General features: G+C 42.7%; 6 protein-coding genes across 6 annotated transcripts; 1 reads left to right on the plus strand and 5 right to left on the minus strand.

Moving 5' to 3' along the window:
- Nucleotides 1-847: 847 nt before the first annotated feature.
- Nucleotides 848-2,748, minus strand: I203_104138 (uncharacterized protein; the record flags this gene model as incomplete). Its single annotated transcript, XM_019144270.1, has 5 exons — nucleotides 848-970; nucleotides 1,074-1,096; nucleotides 1,170-1,658; nucleotides 1,775-1,906; nucleotides 2,070-2,748. The coding sequence occupies 5 exons, from the start codon at nucleotides 2,746-2,748 to the stop codon at nucleotides 848-850; spliced, it is 1,446 nt and encodes a 481-aa protein (XP_019007319.1).
- Nucleotides 2,749-3,302: 554 nt separating this feature from the next.
- On the minus strand, nucleotides 3,303-5,040 carry I203_104139 (uncharacterized protein; the record flags this gene model as incomplete). The annotated part of the gene is made up of 10 exons (XM_019144269.1): nucleotides 3,303-3,348; nucleotides 3,425-3,480; nucleotides 3,548-3,737; nucleotides 3,820-3,901; nucleotides 3,968-4,101; nucleotides 4,169-4,261; nucleotides 4,327-4,539; nucleotides 4,638-4,706; nucleotides 4,776-4,908; nucleotides 4,998-5,040. 10 exons carry the CDS (start codon nucleotides 5,038-5,040, stop codon nucleotides 3,303-3,305), a joined length of 1,059 nt encoding a protein of 352 aa, XP_019007318.1.
- A 2,273-nt stretch (nucleotides 5,041-7,313) lies between these two features.
- I203_104140 (uncharacterized protein) lies at nucleotides 7,314-8,982 on the minus strand (the record flags this gene model as incomplete). Its single annotated transcript, XM_019144268.1, has 2 exons — nucleotides 7,314-8,048; nucleotides 8,116-8,982. 2 exons carry the CDS (start codon nucleotides 8,980-8,982, stop codon nucleotides 7,314-7,316), a joined length of 1,602 nt encoding a protein of 533 aa, XP_019007317.1.
- Nucleotides 8,983-9,476: 494 nt separating this feature from the next.
- On the minus strand, nucleotides 9,477-10,677 carry I203_104141 (uncharacterized protein; the record flags this gene model as incomplete). Its single annotated transcript, XM_019144267.1, has 2 exons — nucleotides 9,477-10,172; nucleotides 10,246-10,677. The coding sequence occupies 2 exons, from the start codon at nucleotides 10,675-10,677 to the stop codon at nucleotides 9,477-9,479; spliced, it is 1,128 nt and encodes a 375-aa protein (XP_019007316.1).
- Nucleotides 10,678-13,095: 2,418 nt separating this feature from the next.
- Nucleotides 13,096-15,349, minus strand: I203_104142 (uncharacterized protein; the record flags this gene model as incomplete). Its single annotated transcript, XM_019144265.1, has 3 exons — nucleotides 13,096-13,500; nucleotides 13,596-15,036; nucleotides 15,099-15,349. The coding sequence occupies 3 exons, from the start codon at nucleotides 15,347-15,349 to the stop codon at nucleotides 13,096-13,098; spliced, it is 2,097 nt and encodes a 698-aa protein (XP_019007314.1).
- Nucleotides 15,350-15,733: 384 nt separating this feature from the next.
- Nucleotides 15,734-17,999, plus strand: I203_104143 (ATP-dependent RNA helicase DBP8; the record flags this gene model as incomplete). Its single annotated transcript, XM_019144264.1, has 6 exons — nucleotides 15,734-16,334; nucleotides 16,389-16,512; nucleotides 16,571-16,784; nucleotides 16,864-17,054; nucleotides 17,124-17,796; nucleotides 17,904-17,999. 6 exons carry the CDS (start codon nucleotides 15,734-15,736, stop codon nucleotides 17,997-17,999), a joined length of 1,899 nt encoding a protein of 632 aa, XP_019007313.1.
- Nucleotides 18,000-19,303: the final 1,304 nt, after the last annotated feature.

The raw sequence follows: 19,303 nt of genomic DNA on the forward strand, positions 1-19,303 counted from the left end.
TCGAGACTAGGGTGATCATCGCTGACAAGACTGCTTCAATGCTGTAGATATCGCATCAGGTTAGCCTTCATCACTGACTGAATGAGGGAGTACTGATATTTGATCTCTAATTACTTACTCTTATCGCTCGACGCTACTTACCCTCCAATACTGACCTTACCGTAAGAAGGCGCTATTTCTGTTCTGGCTCAAACTATCACACGCAAGACGTACCATCAACCATACTTCGTTCACCATGCTCACATTAACCCCACTCCAGCAGATGAAGATGATCAACTCGTACTGAACAAGCTCTTAGGAATGTTCGAAAGATGTTTCGGAATGTCCCCTAACTTTAGCTAAGATCGCTACCACGTACTCACACATATACAAGATAAAGTTCTTGAGAAAGTGAAGTCAGAAGAATAGATGAACAACCCAACAAATGGTTTTGTATCTTTCATTCTTCCTTCCATAACAGATACAGTAATTGTGAGATATCAAGTCACCACATCTGTCGATCACAACACCATTTTGTCTATATTTTGTATTTGTAGTGTATATCGCGACATCCCACAAAGTCGTTTCGTGGCATGTCTATCTTCTGAACGTGTGTGAGAGTATGATTGGTTGTAGGGATATCGATTTCATCATTTATTCATATCATGTCGTAATGTAGTGTGTAGAATAGTGTACAACAAGAATATCATTGAGGTCTATTCCTATTATATCAGTATATCATGTCAAAATTATGTATGTTATATTCAACGACAGATAGGTCCGCGACTTCACTCACGAATGCCCAAGAGAATGACTATTTTGATACAATCATAAGGCCCGCCAGCATCTTCCGTCGCATCATGTTCACTCAAGAATTTTCCAGGTCGTTCTCCTTCAATAGATACTTCAGTCTCCTCTTATCTCTTTGTTTGACAATTCTAGGTCCGGTATGTATATCGTAGATGATACCCTCTATACCCCATCTCCATATCTACGTGTTCAATGAGATAAAAAGTCAGCTTTTCTGATTCTTATGCCGAAGTTTTGCATACTAGCGCAGACCAGGTACATATGAAGGTTATCGTTGGACTTACAAGATATCTTCTCAATTCCTTATCTACAGTAACACAGGGCGATATCAGCGATTCACCTGATATTAGAGTGAGAGGCGACAATACAATGTGACTTACCAAGTGGAACGACTTTCCTCCATTCTTCTTGGTCTTGTTCTTCTTCTTCTTTCTCTGGCTCATCATCATCACTTAAATAATCACTCAACATATCCACACTCCCATTCCATCCTCCTTCGTTCCTCATCCTATCCTTTGCTCTCTCGACTTTACTTATCCATTTGGATTCCTGTGACGGAGCACCCTGTCCAGAATGGAATTGACTGAATATCCGAAAACTATCTGAAGCGTATATCCCCGATCCATGAAACACTTTCACATCCAAATCCAAGTCTAAATTTAAATTGTCAATCAAGTTGGTTTCTCGTCCTGTTTTGGTGTTGATTTTGTTCAACGGCGGTATATCCTCCGTATATATCGGTATGGAGGTGATAGGAAATAAAGGCCATCCTAAATCAAGGTATTGTCTTGAGAACCTTACAAGCGATGAGGCGCGTTGATTGTATAGTCCCAAGGGGTAGAGTAATTGAGCTAAATCGGATATGGAAGCTGAGTTATATCAAAATGAGCAGAGAAGAGTCAGTGACTCTCATTTCATAATCATCATCACCCCGAGGTGATGTTGAGTTTGTTCTGAGGGATACTTCCATCGGACTCAGACTAACCTTCAGCCAGGTTCTGCGGAGTGGGATACCTGTCCAGCAATTCTTCTAAGATGGGTTTAACAGCCCGACCGGAAGTCTTGTTTAAAAGAGATGTAGCGATTAACATCTTCCAAGGGTTGTATCGTAGTTTCTCTAAGAGATCAAACTCATCAGCTCGATAATTCAGATTTGATTTGAAAATGATCAAGTGAGATAATTGAAATTGAAAAAGAGTGTATAGCTTGTGTATGTTTTGTTTTCCCAAATGATGATCATGATCGTGATCATGATCATAATCGATCACTCTATAACTCACCTTGTATCAAATGTATCTTCCCGATATGCTCTACCACCCCTCTTTCAGACTCAACCATCACCTCTTCCTCCCTGTCTTCTTCATTATCTAATTTGGCAGTACCTTTCAAGTCCGTCTCATCTTTCTCTTTCTTCTTCTTCTTCTTCTTCTTTCGCTTCGATGTTTTTAGCTCCACTTCCACTTTCGAAGGGATCTCCACCCTCACTTCTTTCGTTACTCTCTTACGCTTCTTACTGGGTATACTCTCCGGTGTAGGTGGTCTAAGCCCATTTCCTTTGTCCTTTCTTCCAGCTGCAGATGTTTCTTTTCCCTTTCCTTTGCGTTTGCTGGATCGGGTTGAGATGATTGGCGTGGTATGAGGAGTGATCATCCCCCTGGGGAGGTGTTGGCTTTCATTTTGACTTCTAGTTTTCATATCTCCCGATTTATTGAAATAAGGTGATGTATTCTGTTTAGCTTTCAGTTCCTCTATATCACTGTCTGTCGAGATCGGTGAGACACGGCTTGAACTTGAAAATGAAGTAGGTATCGAACTGGTCACTGATGATCCTTCTCCGTCTGATTCCAATTCCAGTTGAGGTTGTGAGCTTTGTTGTAGCAGGAGTCCAATGAGGAGATCCAGATGATACCTTTTATATTCGTATTCACATTGACCCAGCAGTCCTAATGCTTTAAGCATCTTTGATGAGCATGTATCGATAAATATAAGTACTTTTCCCTTCTATCGTCGAAACGATCGACAAAAAACAGGAGAAGAAGAGGGGAGATGCGATCGATGACGATCTTTTTACGTTGAGAATCATTTCCGACGGAGATACTGTATCGAATCACTTACTCCAACAGCTTATCGTAGAGATCTTGAGACTACTACGACAAAGCTAAATGACATTTCTAAATGTTTATGCATGTATAGATCTCTTTGGTGAGTTAATATCTCTCAAGCAACATTCCCCCAAAAAAAAACGTGATATTCTTTCCATCCTCCTCTAGCACCTCAAGGCAAGAAATCATCGAATAAACGGAAAAACAAACAGAAATATCTGATGCAAGTCTGGTACATATAGATCAATCATACCTGTATTATTATAATTACAAGAGCAGGATAAAAGTAAATCTATGTCGGAAGAACTGAGGTGATGGATTTGAATATCTCACATGACAAGAGTATAATATGATATGACATGGATATGGAAGATGGTAACAATAAACCAAAGTCTTCTTGTCCTATCTAATCTATAACAAACCACAATCTCGTAAATTGACTTGAATTATCACATCACTACGTACGTCGATCTCATATTAGCCATCGTTTATCAAACCCTGTAAGATAAGAAGGATAAAATAGAGAAACTCACTTGATAGCTGAGATAACGAATGATAAGGCTTTAGTATCTGTTGCGTCTGTATAGTGCTATTTACCACCGTCAGAAGCCATCATCAGCACCTGATTCTCACGTACTATCATAGATTATACTCACTGCATAGATGGATTTCGAAGGGTTCTTATTCAGTCCCACAAACTTCTCCAGCAAGAAAGCACAAGCAGCATCGTAATTGGCTCCTCCTCTATATTCGGGGAAAGTATTTTGCAAAGGCGATACAGACAATTTGGCTCGGAAGAGATCAATCTTGTTTAAGAATAATATGATGGATGTCTTGGTGAACCATCTAACGATCGGGTTACACACAAGTCAGCAATGATTGCTCATTTGGACAATTATGCAAAATCCAGAGGGGGAGACCAACTTACCTCGAATTGGCAACCGACTCGAACAAAGTCATAGCTTCTTGCATTCGATTAACAGTCTCATCTTCGTATAATTTCTGGTCATCTATCGTTATAGAGATATTCATCAATAAGCTTCTTTGATACACTTCACTTTATGAAACAAGCTTACATTCTGAAATAGCAATCAAGAATACCAAAGCAGTTACCGAATCAAAGATGTTTAACCATTTCCTTCTTTCAGATCGTTGACCACCAACATCAAACAGTTTGTAGGTGAGTTCGCCAATCTTGAAATGAGTTTCACTGTTTTACAACAATATCAAACGTAATCAGTATAGATCAATGGAAGGAAGTGTAAAATACAACATACGTGATACCCGTTGTCTTGACTCTCGCTCGTAGGATATCTTGGTCCGTGGGCATATAATCTTGTTGACTGATTCGCGATATAGCGTCAAAGTAGCTAAATCAGACCGCAAGCAGAGAAGTCAATATCGCATCTTCTTGTAGGCTGATGGATTGACTTACTAAGGAGCGGAATCATTCAATTGCAATTCATTCCTTCTTTCAAAGGCCTGTTGAACACCTTGGTCTCTCCATAGTCCCGCCACCGCATCAGCCAATTTAGGAGGGAATACATCCCCCTCGATCTGCGCTGGAGCAGTCATGATTACATCCCATCGAGGTTGGTTGGATGGGTTGACAGGTATCTCCATTAATGCTACTCCTTCAAGGAGTACTCTACGGGTTAGAACACAATCACGGTTAGCTACGATATCTCTCGCCAGATGATGTGTAGCCCGGTGGCAATACAGATGATAAATAACGATGTAACGCACCTCATCGATTGAACAGTATTGGAATAAACAATCTCCCTATAACTGTCTCTCTCTTCTACGTCGTATGGTCTGTTTATCCATCATCAGCATCCACGCTTCTCATTGCTATTTGGGAGGAGAGTGATCCCACCAACTCACTTGTTGTAGATCAATCTCATCTGCTTCAAGACCGTTGATTTACCCGATTCACCCGCACCTAGCAATAGCATTTTAATCTCATTTCGAAGATTGGCTCGATCCCTCTTGAGCTGTTCGTCAATCTCGGCGCTTCCTACGAGAGATGACCCCCAGTTCAGTTAACATCCGTTCAGAACGTATGACTGACTGCGTAGCGATACAGCAGAAATACATGACACTCACGAGCTTTGGCGGCTGCATCCTCTGTCGATTGAGTACAACCCATCTTGATCTGAATATTCTATTTCTATTGGAAGGGATTGATTGATAATGAATGTGTAGATATATATATATATATCGAGGTGATATGATAGGTTGCGGATTATATGGAATGAGGATACGATTCGATTGATGGGATAAGTTGAGAACAATAAAAGACTGTGCGAGTTATAACGTTATAGAAATTGAACTAAAAATGAGGAGGGGGAATGTACATATGTCAGCCTAGTACGATTTTATGTATATTTGACACTCTGTCTTTCTGTATGATCAAACCGAGATCACCGCACGGAGCATGTTAACCTACGATATGAGGCGTACCACGGTATGGGATCCGTTTAAAGCGGGTGTGTGATAAAGTGTGAAGTGAGGTAAGAACACAGTGTATGAGGAAAAGAAAAGGCAAAAGTGAAAGTAATTAAGGTGTGGGTGATGAAAGGGGACAATCAAAGGGCTACTTTAAACTGAGGTCACGCAGATTGCCTTTCACCTATCAATCACAATTCAACACTCACTCGGTGTAAAGATCAATTACCGTATCCGTTCTTCTTTTCCATCCAACGGTTGATTGTGTGTGTGTGTGAGGGTATGTGGGAATTGATCTTCAGGCGCCAATGAATCTGATATCTGATCTCTGATCCTGCTACTTCCTATGTCAATCGCCGTATTATTCTCTCTTCTATAAGGAGGACTGTGCTGGAGGATTCTTCTGTTCTGGTAGAGCTTGAGCGTAGGAACCAGTCACGAGTTACGAGGTACTAGGTACTGGATTGATTGACTGATCCGCTGATGGATGATCAGGTGAAGTCTTTCTTGGTAAGGTAGGGTAGGGTACGTTATCGAGGTAGAGTTGGAAGAGAGGGAGAGTTGATTGATATATCCTGTGAATCGTATGGTATGGTATTGATGCGCTTGAGCCTACGTAACTGTATCTATGTGTGTGATGTGTGGTGTATGATCGTTGTCAAGGATCTATATAACTCAACCGAACTAATCGTGGTTTGTGCTTGGTACGCCCCCCGGTACCAGACAATCATGCGTCTGTACTGTGCAGTGTCTGTTGGTTGATGTTGTACACAATGGGAATTACCAGAGCTAGGACCGTTTAGTGGATTTTGATGAAACGCAAAAGGGGTTTGAAAGGGTTGATGAGTGGGAGGGCACAATGCGTCGCTTTCGTTTCAGCTTGCAGATGAAGTGGTTCGTCGTTGTCTTTGTATGTTAAATACCAATGACAAGAGTCGCGATTTTGCAGAATTGATACGAGATCATTCACGTTATTCAGATACTGTCAATGGTAATGATGCCAGCGTCGAACATTACTCTTTACAAAACCTTTTTCGTGTTTGGATCAAAGAGAACAATAAGAAATGTGAGTGAGCTATGTACTGTATGGGGTTTCCTTGGAATCCGATGATCTACATGAAAGTCACCGTCGTACCGTAGCGTTCGTTGTTAACGGATGGATGTTCTCATCACCCAATCCAGGTGCAGGTTCAGTTGCATGTGCAAGACGCAGGTGAGGGATTTTAAGTTGGTGTACTCCGACAAAAGGTACCACTTTCAGGGTATTTAGAGGATTAAGCTTTTTACATCTTTGCTGTAACAGCAGTATTGGGAGGAAAGCCATCTATCTATTCGATAACCTACATCAAGACGATGTGAGAAGCCTCTTACACCAGTGTAAGACTGCAGGTGTCGAACAATGGAAATTCTGACGACAGCACAGATGCCTCATGTCTCATACCCGTCTTCTCATCTTTGCATCAACGGATCAACAGGTCAATCCACACATAGGTACGAGGTCCAACAGGGCACAAAGGGTTAAAAAGATGAGAAGCTTAGGCTGAAACGCAGGGTCATCTTTTGGGTCTTGCTTTTGGGAACAATAGGAAAGTGATCAATCGGGTTAGACCGGGTATATTCCCGGTGGTATCCTTGGTGACCGGATTGGGTTAACAAGTTATATTCAAAACATCCAAACGTCTTCGAGTGGTTCATCATGTTCAACTCAAATCGCATGCTTGTCATACACAACCACCCGTCGTTAGCTATCACCCCTTCGATGGGGGGTCGTTGACATGCCCCCGAAATTCACGGAGCCCATCAACAAGCTAGATATCGCAGATATCAATCGCACAACAAAGATGATTGCCAGATAACGCTGATTATGCATATCGATTGTAGGATACAGCTACACGAGGATAACAAAAGTAACAAATTATAACTTTTACAAAAGACTGTCCCCCCACCTTACCTGGGAACATACTACTTCAGTTATCAAAACACTTGATCATCTTCGTCTCCCTCTCCCTCATTCTTCAATACAACAACAGTTCTATGAATTTCCTCCCATGATACTCTAGTCAAATCATCCCTTATATCCCCACCACTCTCATTCTCGTCTTTTCCTCTTCCTTTTCCCTTTCCTTTCCTGTCTATACAAGTCGACTCATGATCCATCAACTTCCTATTATTGTTTTCAAAATTCACTCTCTGTCTTACACTCCATATTCTCCATGTACCTTCTTCTCTCCTCCTCTTTTCCAATTTATCTTCGCTAATGCTATCCAGCATCAACTCCAGAACTATCGATCTAACACTGATACTATTCTTACATGAATCCTTCAATATTCTTATAATCTCCCTTAAATGACTTAACAGTATTTCATGAGCTGTATGGAGGAATAGCCAAAGTACGTCGGGGGGAGTGTACCACTGTAGATCATCCTCACTTGAAGGTTCGTGAGGTTGTTGATTGTAATCGAACAATAAAACTTGTAATGCCCGTGAGAAAATCTCTTTGAAAACTATGTCGCTTTTTAAAGAATTCATTCTGGGGTATGGCGAACCGACTGTGGAGGCGAGGTCGAATATGGCCTGTTTGAATTCTGCTGGACCGTCAAAAGGGCCGAAAATTCCCATTGGTGAAGGGTCGGGATGACATGCGCATAAGGAGAGAAGAGATAGGGAGAGTTCGTGGTAATCGATCGAACACGACATATAGTCGGCGTGCTATGTCAATACCAAAACTTGTTCAGCTTACAGTCCTACAAGAGAAGAACAGAATCACTCTATTCACCTCGTTTAGCTTATCCCATCTTCGCTGCAACATCCGATTCTCAGCCAAGGATTCGTCGAGTACCGATTTCAAGTACTCTTTCTCGGCTAGTATACCCTCGATAACCTCCTCTTGGCTGATTGGTCGTCTTTCGGGAGTAGAAGAACCTGTAGAGATCGAAGGAGTCGACCGAGCAGTGCTTGGGGATGTCGCTCGAGATTGATCTCTTGAAATCGAGCTAACGTGATTATGTCCTCTAGGTACAGATCCACTTTTGAGGAAATGATTTCCCATCCTAGGCGGTGCTGAATTAGATCTTTGAGACGGTATACCAATCCTCTCGTACACATCGAGCGAACTCGTCCGGCCCATACTCTCACCCCGTCTCGATCCAGAAATTCCGTGATTTCTTTCGGTGGCAAAATTGTCGGACAGTAGATCTTCTGGACAATCGACCGGTCGACCCCTCTGTAAATGTCTGACCAACGAATCACTCTCTCCACCTGACTGATTCTGTGGTGGGAGTGGAGGAGAGGGTATTTCATCATCATAATCGTATTCTGATTGTTGGGTATCTAACCATTCTCTCATGAATGGACTAGGAACATTGGAAGGTAATGCCGAAGAAGGGTCAGGGGGAACAGCAGGTGGAGAAGGTGGTATGATACTGATGTTAGGTATAGGAAAAGCTTGGATCATTGTTGGGGCAAAGGTATCGAGCGAGATGATTGGGGGTCTGAGGGAATCCAAAGTGGTTATCAAAAAGGCTTCTACTGAGGGGTCAGAGATCGATGTGGGACTGGGATTAGGATTTAGTGGTGAGGATTTCTTGAGGATGGGTGTGGGGTATCGTTTGAAAATCAATTCGGGCGGTGGTTCGGGTGACATGTGCGCGGGATATCGTCAGAGAAGTGTGTCGAATATGTGAGTCAAGTCGAGTCTGATATGTACAGCGGTTGTGAGATTGATTGGGAGATTTATAAGATGACAAGGTGGATCGAGATGTTGTGTGCAAATCACACGCGTGGTTTGATCGATATACCATCTCATGGCGGTCCGTGCGTCAAGCTGACACCATGATACGCTGATATGCTGATGAGACCTACTGTTGGACATGGACCCTGTGCATACAATCTTTCACCTATACACACTATTGACAATCGAAAAAACCAGAAGAAAGAAGAAGAACAATGCTACAAACTTTGACGAAGAGGAATATACAGTAGCGGAAAGGAAAAAAAAAAAGAGTCGGGCTGAATTCATCTCATTCGTGGTGAAGAACGTATTACACACACTCCTACGATTACTCCTCTCCGTCGTTCTACCACAGACTGAACATTTTTAACAAAAGCCAAACGGGTGAGATCAGAAGAATGACTAATTCATATCTCAAAAGACACCGCATTCCATTGACTTCCTAACCTCTTCCTCTTATTCCTTCCTGTCTCCTCGTCCATCTCCAACTCATAATCCTCTCTTCTCCTCTTCCCATAACCTCCCACCCCGATGACCAATCTAATATCATCCGCACTAAGCTTGGGTATACCCATACTATCATCTATCACACATCCATTCTGAACGTACATCAATCCTACAGATTCAGCAAACGATTTCCAACCTTTGAACTTCCTCCATCTAGTTTCTTGCACTTTCTTCAACAAAAGTACCAAGACTATTCCCCGTTGGGTATTACTACATCTATCTAACCTCTTTTTGATGATTCGATATAGACTATCTAAAATGGGTTGATCTGCAGTTTGTACTAAAACCCAGAGTACATCAGGCGGATTATACTTCCCCATAAGTGTTTGATCATTCATAATTCGATGATAGTACCTCGAAACATTCTGAACATCATCATAAGGTTCCAAGAGCTTTTCGAGCGCTTTGGTGAAGACATCGTCTAAGCTAATGGTGTAGTTATACCATGGATAATGATCTTTCATACCTACGTCCAAAGCGATTTCTTTCAGAGCGGTGTGAAAAAGAGTTGAAGGTGAGAATGTACCGCATAATTTGGATAGAGACCTAGTGAGTTGTAAGATGTGCGAGGTAGGCTGGACTCGTGAGGTCGAACCCTGCCATGAATATAGAGTATCTCTGATCAGCTGTCCCTCTTCGCAATCGATGTTTCAGCCGATGATCACTCACTGATCGGTCAGTCAGAGAGATTTCCAATACTTCTTGAATTTTGTCTTCCATCTCTACCACTTCCTGCTCTGGCTTGAGGTGCTTTCTAGGTGCCCACGGATCTTCTGGTAAGTTCCTCTCCATCTCCTTCTGGTTTGTGAGTCTGGCAGTTGAAGAAAAGTTTGGATTGTTGTATGGAGTAGCATTGCTTCTTTGACAGATGGCTTTCAATCTTCTGGTTGCTGATTTTCGTAAGACTGGTCGTTTGGGAAGGGTATTTGTAGGTGTAGTAGGTGGACCGATATGGAATAACATCTGTGAAGTGGTGGGGGAGCACAGACCTCGAGGAATTGTGCTGAGTCTGGAGGCAGTCGATGGCATCGCAGGTAGGTTGAGAGGGAATGGCTCGAAGAGGTCGTAGAATGCCTCGGGCGGGTCCAATGGAATTATCATCTTGTCTTTTGACGTCGAAGCGAGAGAAAAAGAATGTTGAAGATATTCCAACTGCTAGTGACATACGGTAGCTAGAGGAAATAGTCAATCCCAGAGGTTGAAGAGGAAAACGATATTGATTCACCCACCTCTCGTCAGCTCAGCATGACGTGAGCTTAATGACGGGTACTTTGGTTTTGATCTGAGAAGTGGTAGAAACTTACAGTCGAACGTGAAAGTAGAGATATGAATGTTGACTGTACGCTTTTTTATTTTCTACTCTCAGTATGAACAAGATGGAAGAGTAAGGCTAAAGCAAGAGATCAATGATAGTCTGGTTTTGGTTAGCAATAATTCAGAGGATGAGTGAGACATGTTGATCAATTATCTACAGTGGCATCAAGCACTCACACACACACTTCACCACATCTCTGCATTACCCGTAGAGGTATCGCATCTCTTGATTCGAAACTCCATATCAAGCAGGCAACTTGTACCATAGCTCGTCTTTCTTCTTCTCTTGTTCAGTATCTTGCGAGACCTCGAAACAAAAAGATGGCACTGAAGATGTCATATCGACCTGGGGAAAGATCCCAATAAGCTCAATCCCCTATATCTCATCAGACACGTTATGACTCCCAATTTGAAAGTGAAAGATCAAGTATATCCCTCAGATCTCATTTCGATTTAGTAAAACCAACCATATACCTTCCACCTGCCTCAAAAGCATCACAAGAAATATTTTTCAGAGTCTGTCCCTCTATTGGGTCTTCAGAGATATCTTTTTCTGAATCGGATATTACTGAGAGACCGCACACACAATCGATAGAATCATTAGGTATCAGAAAAATAGACAGTTGGAAACCGCCTAACAGCCATACCAATTTCGAAGACAATACTCCAACAGGAACATACAATCTTGAAAACTTAAAAGCTAACGAAGGCGAAGGCGAAGTTGAATTACGGTGTACTAGGCAGCCACTTTCAAACTTCTTGAAAGGAAAAGAAATATTCCTTCCAGCTCATAAGCAATTTATATAGACCATTGGAAGTCTTCACTTCCTGGTTCCATCTTACCTCCTGACACTCACAAAAGGCACCTTCCCTCTTTGGATGATACTATCAGGGAATGTGAGCAAGAAATTCACAGTGAAATCGTTGATTTAAAACAACAAATACGATACATGAAGCGAGTAAGTTGGAAGGTGGCACTTTCGACTTTCGACTTTCAACACAAAGCCACAGACCACAAGTAGAGTGAAGCTAATTAACTATTTTGTTGGGTTATGGATACTATAGTTCATGTCACTCCTAGTCTTTTCTCCCTTGCACACATCAATCGTACGGTGTCTATCTCGAATATGCGGCTTATTCTCACCTTCTCCTCAATTCTTCTCGGCATTGGCCGAGTTATCTTTTGTAATCGGTACGAGAAGATCATTCGAATGGGTACATGATCCTTGATTACTTGACGAAGCTATCTCAAGATGTTTGACTATACTTTTACAAATGTATGATGATATTTACTCCCTTGCAGACGAGAAACGACCAGAAGGTCGATTAAGTTGTGAAAAATTGAGACCACCGGATGTACTTTGGGTACTTATCCATACTTGTGATCGTCACTTGCTCGATTCTTTAGAAAGGGTTATGGAGATCATGAAGAATTCGACGAGGAGGATGCCCCAGAGATGGATCATACTTACAATCTTGCTCTATACGATCAGGTGGGATGATCAGATTGATGAGGATCACTATAACAGTAGAAGAAGAAGAAGGGCGAGGGACGGAGAAGGGTTTAAAGGATGGGCGAAAAAAACAGGCTTTACTGTTCGCTAGGAATTTCTGGACGTTGGATGAATGTCAGGCCACCCCAAATCATACACGGAACCAAGATGGTTTGATGAAGTATATTGATGACGATGAAGGTCTGGAGAATATAAAGAGAATTAGTACGGCTGAGATTCGACGGATCATCATTGAAGAGCAATACAGATATGATACGAATGGGGGTTCGAATCGTACGATGAACAGAAAGAAGAGGAAGATTATCACTTATGAAGATCTATATGCTATGGGAAGTGACATTGAAGGGAAGAGTGAGGAAGGAGATAATCATACAGATAAGAGAGTCAGAAGATAATGCTTATGAACGAGTATTTTAGCTTTATCAAATTCATGTATTTCATCTTTATTGAATTGGATTATGAATTATATACTTGTGAAACATGTATTTTATACTTGATACTGTATGTAAAACATTCGTGGAACCTCCAGCTTTCGATCGAGTGGAGCATATGACAATGAAAATGTACTGCCTACAGTGCATCAGGCTAACCATGATAGTACACGACATGACATGACATGACATACATGGTGCATTATACTACTTCACACCGATGACACTAACTCGACAGATTACGGTACCATACTAACAACCTATCCACCAACAGATCCCATAGCTTTCTTCAACCTCGATCTCAATACGTCATCCCTACTTGCCGTCCCACTCGTGATTCCAGTAGCAGTCACAGTGGCAGGTACCTCTTGTGTACCTGTCGTAGTATTATCGCTCTTCTTTGAATCTTTTGATCCTACTCTATTCATACCGACTGAATTACCAGGTTCATTCGATTTAGCAGGTATTATCGCCACTGCTGGTGCAGGCTTAGATTTCATAGGTGTCGTCGTAACTGTCGCTGTTCCTGTTGGTTCTCCAGCCTGGGGAGTATTTGTCCCAGAGGGAGATACGATTATGGTCGGTTCGTCCTCATTGGTAGACTTCAAATTGATCACAGTTTCGATCAATATCGCTCGACGTGTCCATCGTCGTCTTCTCGTAAACTATATCAACCAAAAATTACAGAAAAGGAAAATGATTAGCATCGTCCGATCTTTCGTTTTGCTATAATGTTCACAAAATGTGCGACTAAACTGACCTTGCCTAAACCACCTTTCGGACCCATATTCTCCCATTTGTTATCACCATACACCCACCCATCATTATCCGTCGCATCGTCCTTCTCCACAATCACCTCTCCAGGTAAGGGCATCTGGACATTGACATTTCCATGTGAATCAATATCCGTATGATGCGAATCATCACTCGTCTGAGACATCGTTCTCTGTCTGAAGTTGAGATTGGAAGTATCGGAAGTTTTTCTCGGTGAGCTGGAATTTGCACTAGTACCTTGCGTGAGCCCTGCAGTGGCACCAGAGGACAATGCGACAGATGCCGTACGAGCTTTAAGTCTTTCAAGACCTTTCGTAAATGCCTGTTCGGCAATTGATTGTGCTCTCGCACCTGGTGATAGTGTTTCCTCTAATCCCGTTTTCGGGGGTGAGGTGGATACAAGAGATGTAGGTCTACTTCCGCTTGTTGATTTACCGTCTTGATTTTGACCTTGGGAAGGGACACTAAATCCATGATCATCATGTTGAGGTATAGTAGGTGAAGGTGCAGTATTCATCGTCGAGGATATTCCTGGACCTTGTTTAACGATTGTCCAATCATCATCTAACCATTTCCAACTTGATGTCCTTAATACTTTGCCCTTCGGATTACCCTCTGTAGGGCTGGGAACGACTATAGAAGTGGGAGGAGGAAGGGTGAATGATTGAGGGGGCGAAACAGGTTGCAAGTGATTATCGCACCATGAAGGTCTCTCTTGAGGTAACAATGCTGAAGTCCAATCCAATCCCATCCACCATCTTTGATTCTCATGTAATTCAAATCTGAAGTATATAGGTTGTTCGACTTTCTTCTCCTTATCATCGCCTTCAGTCTCAGGAGAATCATCTATAGCTGATCCAGGTGGGATCTTTGACGTTGACATCTTAGGCCTGAAAGAGAAAGCCAAAGAGGGTCTCCTGGATGTTGTCCATTTCGACTTGAACCATCCCCAAGGTGAGAAATGCGATATGGAAAATCGATAAGACGATTCAGGAGGTGACCCAAAAGTAAATAAGAATGCCAACGCCAGAGATCTCCGAACGAACAATGATTTTGAGAGGAGGTTGAATAGATGAGATAAAGGTGGCGAAGGTAACAATAAGAATATCGATCCTATTATACCTAACAGGGTTGAAAATCCTATTATTTGACCTATGATGATCCACGTTATCCAAATAACTAATAGACCGCGGAATAAGCGTATAGGACCCAGTTGATGGAAGCGATCATATGCTGCGGTAGCTTGAGGCAAGGGAGATGGAGGGAGGAGTGCGTAAATAGCATTGATATCTGATAATGTTGTAAGAAGGGTTTCAGAGGTTGAAGGTTCGACTGAAGTGTTCTTTACTGGTTGTTTGGAAGGCGATTTCAGTCGGAGAGAGGATAGAGGTATGAAAGGTATGCATAGCAATGCTGGGAGGAGATACCTACGACAAAACACATTTTAGTCTTTCATGAAACGATTAGAAAGACGAAGGTTTTGGCTTACCTAAACGCATGGCTTGATCCAAGACATAATGCCCACCAAGCACCCACTACCATCCAGCTCTGTACTCTCCTCCCGCTCCTCCATAGAAGCACTTCCAGCAATGATCTAAAGAAAGATATCGGTCGAGCGAATAGGACGAGCAGACGAAGAAAGGGAGCAGGAAGAGATGCAACCAGATCTGATGATTGGAGGATCACCGGTTGGGGTTGATCAGACGATCCCGACTGTGGTATCGATGCTGCCGGTGCCATGATGGGTAATTGGAATCTATATTATATTGGCCTTCATGTTCGGGTTCTTGGGGCTATGTATGAGAGAATGAATTAGAGGATCTCTTCTTCTGTTTACGAATATGAATTGGTCATCGTCATCATCTCAGTCGACGTCAACGTCACTGAAAAACACTTTGCTCGTCCACAAGACCAGTCAGTAACCGGAAGCCGGGATCATGAATCATGAATCTTGAATCATGACAACGGGATCAATTTGGATTTCATCCGTTGCGAGGTGCCCCACATCCACATTCGAAGATTTTTCAGGTGCATCAGGCGGCAAAAACAAAAACAAAATGTAAAATAGATTCATCATGTATCTGTGAAACACCTCTATACCTCATCCATACAAGGGATTCGAATATGACAGCCACGAAGAAGGCTACAAGCCAGAGATTGAATGGCGATCAGGAAGCTACAGGACTTATATTGGACCAGAATGAAGTCTTGAAAGCTATGATGGCTGCTCAAAAAGGAAAAGCGAAGGAGGTGCTCTCGGAAGATGAGGATGGAGACGAGGAAGAAGATGCAGGGTCCGAAGCTGATTCGGAAGAGGACTCCGAGGATGAGGTCGAAGCCCACAGCAGCGAAGATGAGGGAAGTGAAGCATCATCGAGTAATACCGATATCAACTCGAAAAGAGGGCTGAAACGTAGTCGTGACTCGGAAGATGATGGAGACGAAGGAGGAAGCGATGAAGATCTACCTATACAAACCAGTAATACAGCTTCGACATCACGTATCAACCTATCTTCCAGAATTTCCACAGCTGTCAACGGTCACAAGACCCCGCAGAAGAGCACGATAGATCCCTCAGCAGCTTTCACAGCCAATCCTAAACCTTCTTCAGACACCACTTTCGCATCTCTGGGTTTATCCCAGCCACTTATCACAGCGTTGGGATCGATAAATATTCATAAGCCAACGGAGATTCAGGCGGCTTGTGTGGGACCTATATTATCAGGTGAGATCTTTGTCCAAGCATCGTACCAGGTCTCGAACTGACATCCAAGATTAGGGAGAGACTGCATTGGAGGTGCTAAAACAGGTAGTGGTAAAACCATGGCATTTGCTTTGCCGATAGTGGAGAGGATAGCAAGAGATCCATTTGGTGTCTGGGCTGTTGTTCTGACTCCTACCAGGTGAGTCATATTTTATTGCTGTATATATGCATGTATTGTATGCTGATTCATACTCTAGAGAGTTGGCATATCAGTTGTCCGAACAGTTCTTAGTCGTCGGTAAACCTCTTGGACTCACGACGGCTACGATAGTGGGAGGTATGGACATGATGACTCAAGCACAGCAACTCGAAGCTCGTCCACAGATCATTGTAGCAACACCCGGACGATTATGTGATTTATTGAGAAGTGATGGTATGAGTCAAGGGAAATTGAGTAGAGTGAAAACCTTGGTAAGCTACACGTCGCACGTCGCACGTCGCACGTTGCATATCGTTCTGGCGGAGCATCCAGCTTATAATTGTATTGCAGGTACTTGATGAAGCCGATAGACTCCTCACACCAACATTCGCCCCCGAATTAGCATACCTCTTCTCCCAGATACCGCCCAAACGTCAGACCTGTCTGTTCACCGCGACGGTCAGCGAAGCGATAATGGAACTGGCCAATAAATCTCCTGCACCGGGGAAAGAGAAACCTTTCGTGTATCGAGTGGAATCAGAGTGAGCTCCTAATCACTTCAGTATACAGGTGTAGGGCGGATAGCTAACATGCATTCTGTGTACATGTAGTACTTTGACGGTATCTCGATTGAAGCAGAAATACTTGTTTATACCCTCACAGATACGTGATCCATATTTACTTTACCTTTTGCAACATCCACCTGAAGATATCGATATTGCCTTACGTGTTGATCCAAAGAAGAATAAGTCTCAAGATTCAGAAGAAAAACGTAAAAAGGGTAAAAAGAACAAACATGTGAAAATCATGGATGATGAAGATGAAAATGAAAATATACCTTCGACAATCATATTCACTCAACGATGTGCTACAGCACACTTGTTACATTTACTTCTCAACCAGCTAGAAATACCTTCTGTGGCTCTACATTCTCATCTTAGCCAACCTCAAAGATTGCTCTCCCTGGCTCGATTCCGAGCTCAGGAAGTGAAGGTTTTAGTGACGACTGACGTAGGATCGAGAGGGTTGGATATACCTGAAGTGGCTATGGTGGTTAATTGGGACTGTCCAAGAAGGTCAGACGATTATATACACCGAGTAGGAAGAACCGCAAGAGCAGGAAGAGGTGGTGTGGCCATCACGGTGATTACCGAACGAGATGTAGAGTTGGTCAAGATGATTGAGGATGATGTTAAAGTGAAATTACAAGAGTTGACATTACCTGAAGATACGGTCTTGGAAAGTATGAATAAAGTTGCGTTGGCTAGACGGATGGCTACGATGGTGAGTCATTCAAATATACTTTTAACCTTCTTCCCACGCACTCCTACCCAGTACGAAGATCGTGCTAGTCTGGATATGAGAGACTGATGGTGGATTGGTATGTGTAGGAAATGCACGATTCAGGGTTCGGTGAGAGACAGGCTATAAATAAAGCCAAGGCTGTGAAAAGGATGAAGAGAGATGCAGCGTCGAAGGCTAACTGAGATGGAAGATCGTTGTAAGAACATCTTCTGGACATGGTCACTTCAGGATCAGGTTTGCGATAGCTCCTATTGGGCCCTTGTATATGCATACATGCATGAGTGACCATGACTGTTGACTTTTCTATGCAATACGTGTACGCACAGATAGGAGTTGACAGTAAATTCACATCATTATGGGTCTAAAATTGCCTCAGACCTTCTCATCTATTTCTTTCGTCTCTCTCCCACTTCGCTTCGCCCTATACATACACTGAATCTCACTCTGCTCATCCTGATCCTTAGAGTCCGTTATTTGGGCCGTTGAATCGGGTTCTCGAGTATATATGATCAAATCATGCACCAATGAGTAAAGTATCAGACCAATTGCTATTCCAACTGCACCCACACGTGTCAGCAAAGCTCAATATACTGTGATATACAGAATACACGTACTCGACAAAATTCCTAGATCATATATCCTTGCTCGTCTAGTGAGATCTTCGTTCATCTCGTCAATCAGCTGTGCAATGGCATTTGAGAGGACTGTCTGGTCTAAATAAAGGTGGGACTGGGCAGGAGTGACGGCATAAGGTGTCTGGGATGGAGCCATGGTATCTTAAATATATCGGTGATCACTACGGATAGCTTGTCGCAGCTTCAATATGTCAGAAAGTCAACCTGGCGATACAAATGAGGTCGAATCGAGTTTGATTACTCGTGAATGAGTAGATTGCAATGTCATTTAGTTATGCTTTCGAAATGGTCAATAAATGCTCTTTCATAATCTCTTCTTCCTCGTCTTTCACAAAATCAGCCAAGCTCTCATATTCATGGTAAATAGAAAAACTTCCTTTATCAACATATGGAGCTAATCACTATCACTTTCGATCATGGATAGTATGAATGATTAATCCCTTTTTTGGGTTTGTTGGACTATCGGTTTCGGTGATCATCCTGTATCAAAGGAAGGACTGATTGCAGTGCACTTCTACTCATCCATCCACGTCTGCATCCGTAAAGCTTGTATTCATCGCTTTTTGAGGTGCTTCCGAGGTCCGATGCAATTGATCGATCAATGAAACTGCTTGCGCTAGCGCTGGCTTGAACGAAGGTATGGTGATTTCGTGACATTGTTGGATAGACATACACTTGAGGGGGTTGGTCCACAGATCTCTCAACAGGGAGAAAAGCAGGATGCATGAACGTGTGTTGCGAAGTGCGATGAGATGTCCTTCGGTCATCCTTGTAACACAATCGAATCCAGGCACCACTCGCCCAGCACGACATTTCAACTGCCATCCCAGTTTATCGATCAACTTTTTTTT

The sequence above is a fragment of the Kwoniella mangroviensis genome (assembly GCF_000507465.2).
Source record: "Kwoniella mangroviensis CBS 8507 chromosome 1 map unlocalized Ctg01, whole genome shotgun sequence".
In the NCBI taxonomy this organism is placed as follows: domain Eukaryota; kingdom Fungi; phylum Basidiomycota; class Tremellomycetes; order Tremellales; family Cryptococcaceae; genus Kwoniella; species Kwoniella mangrovensis.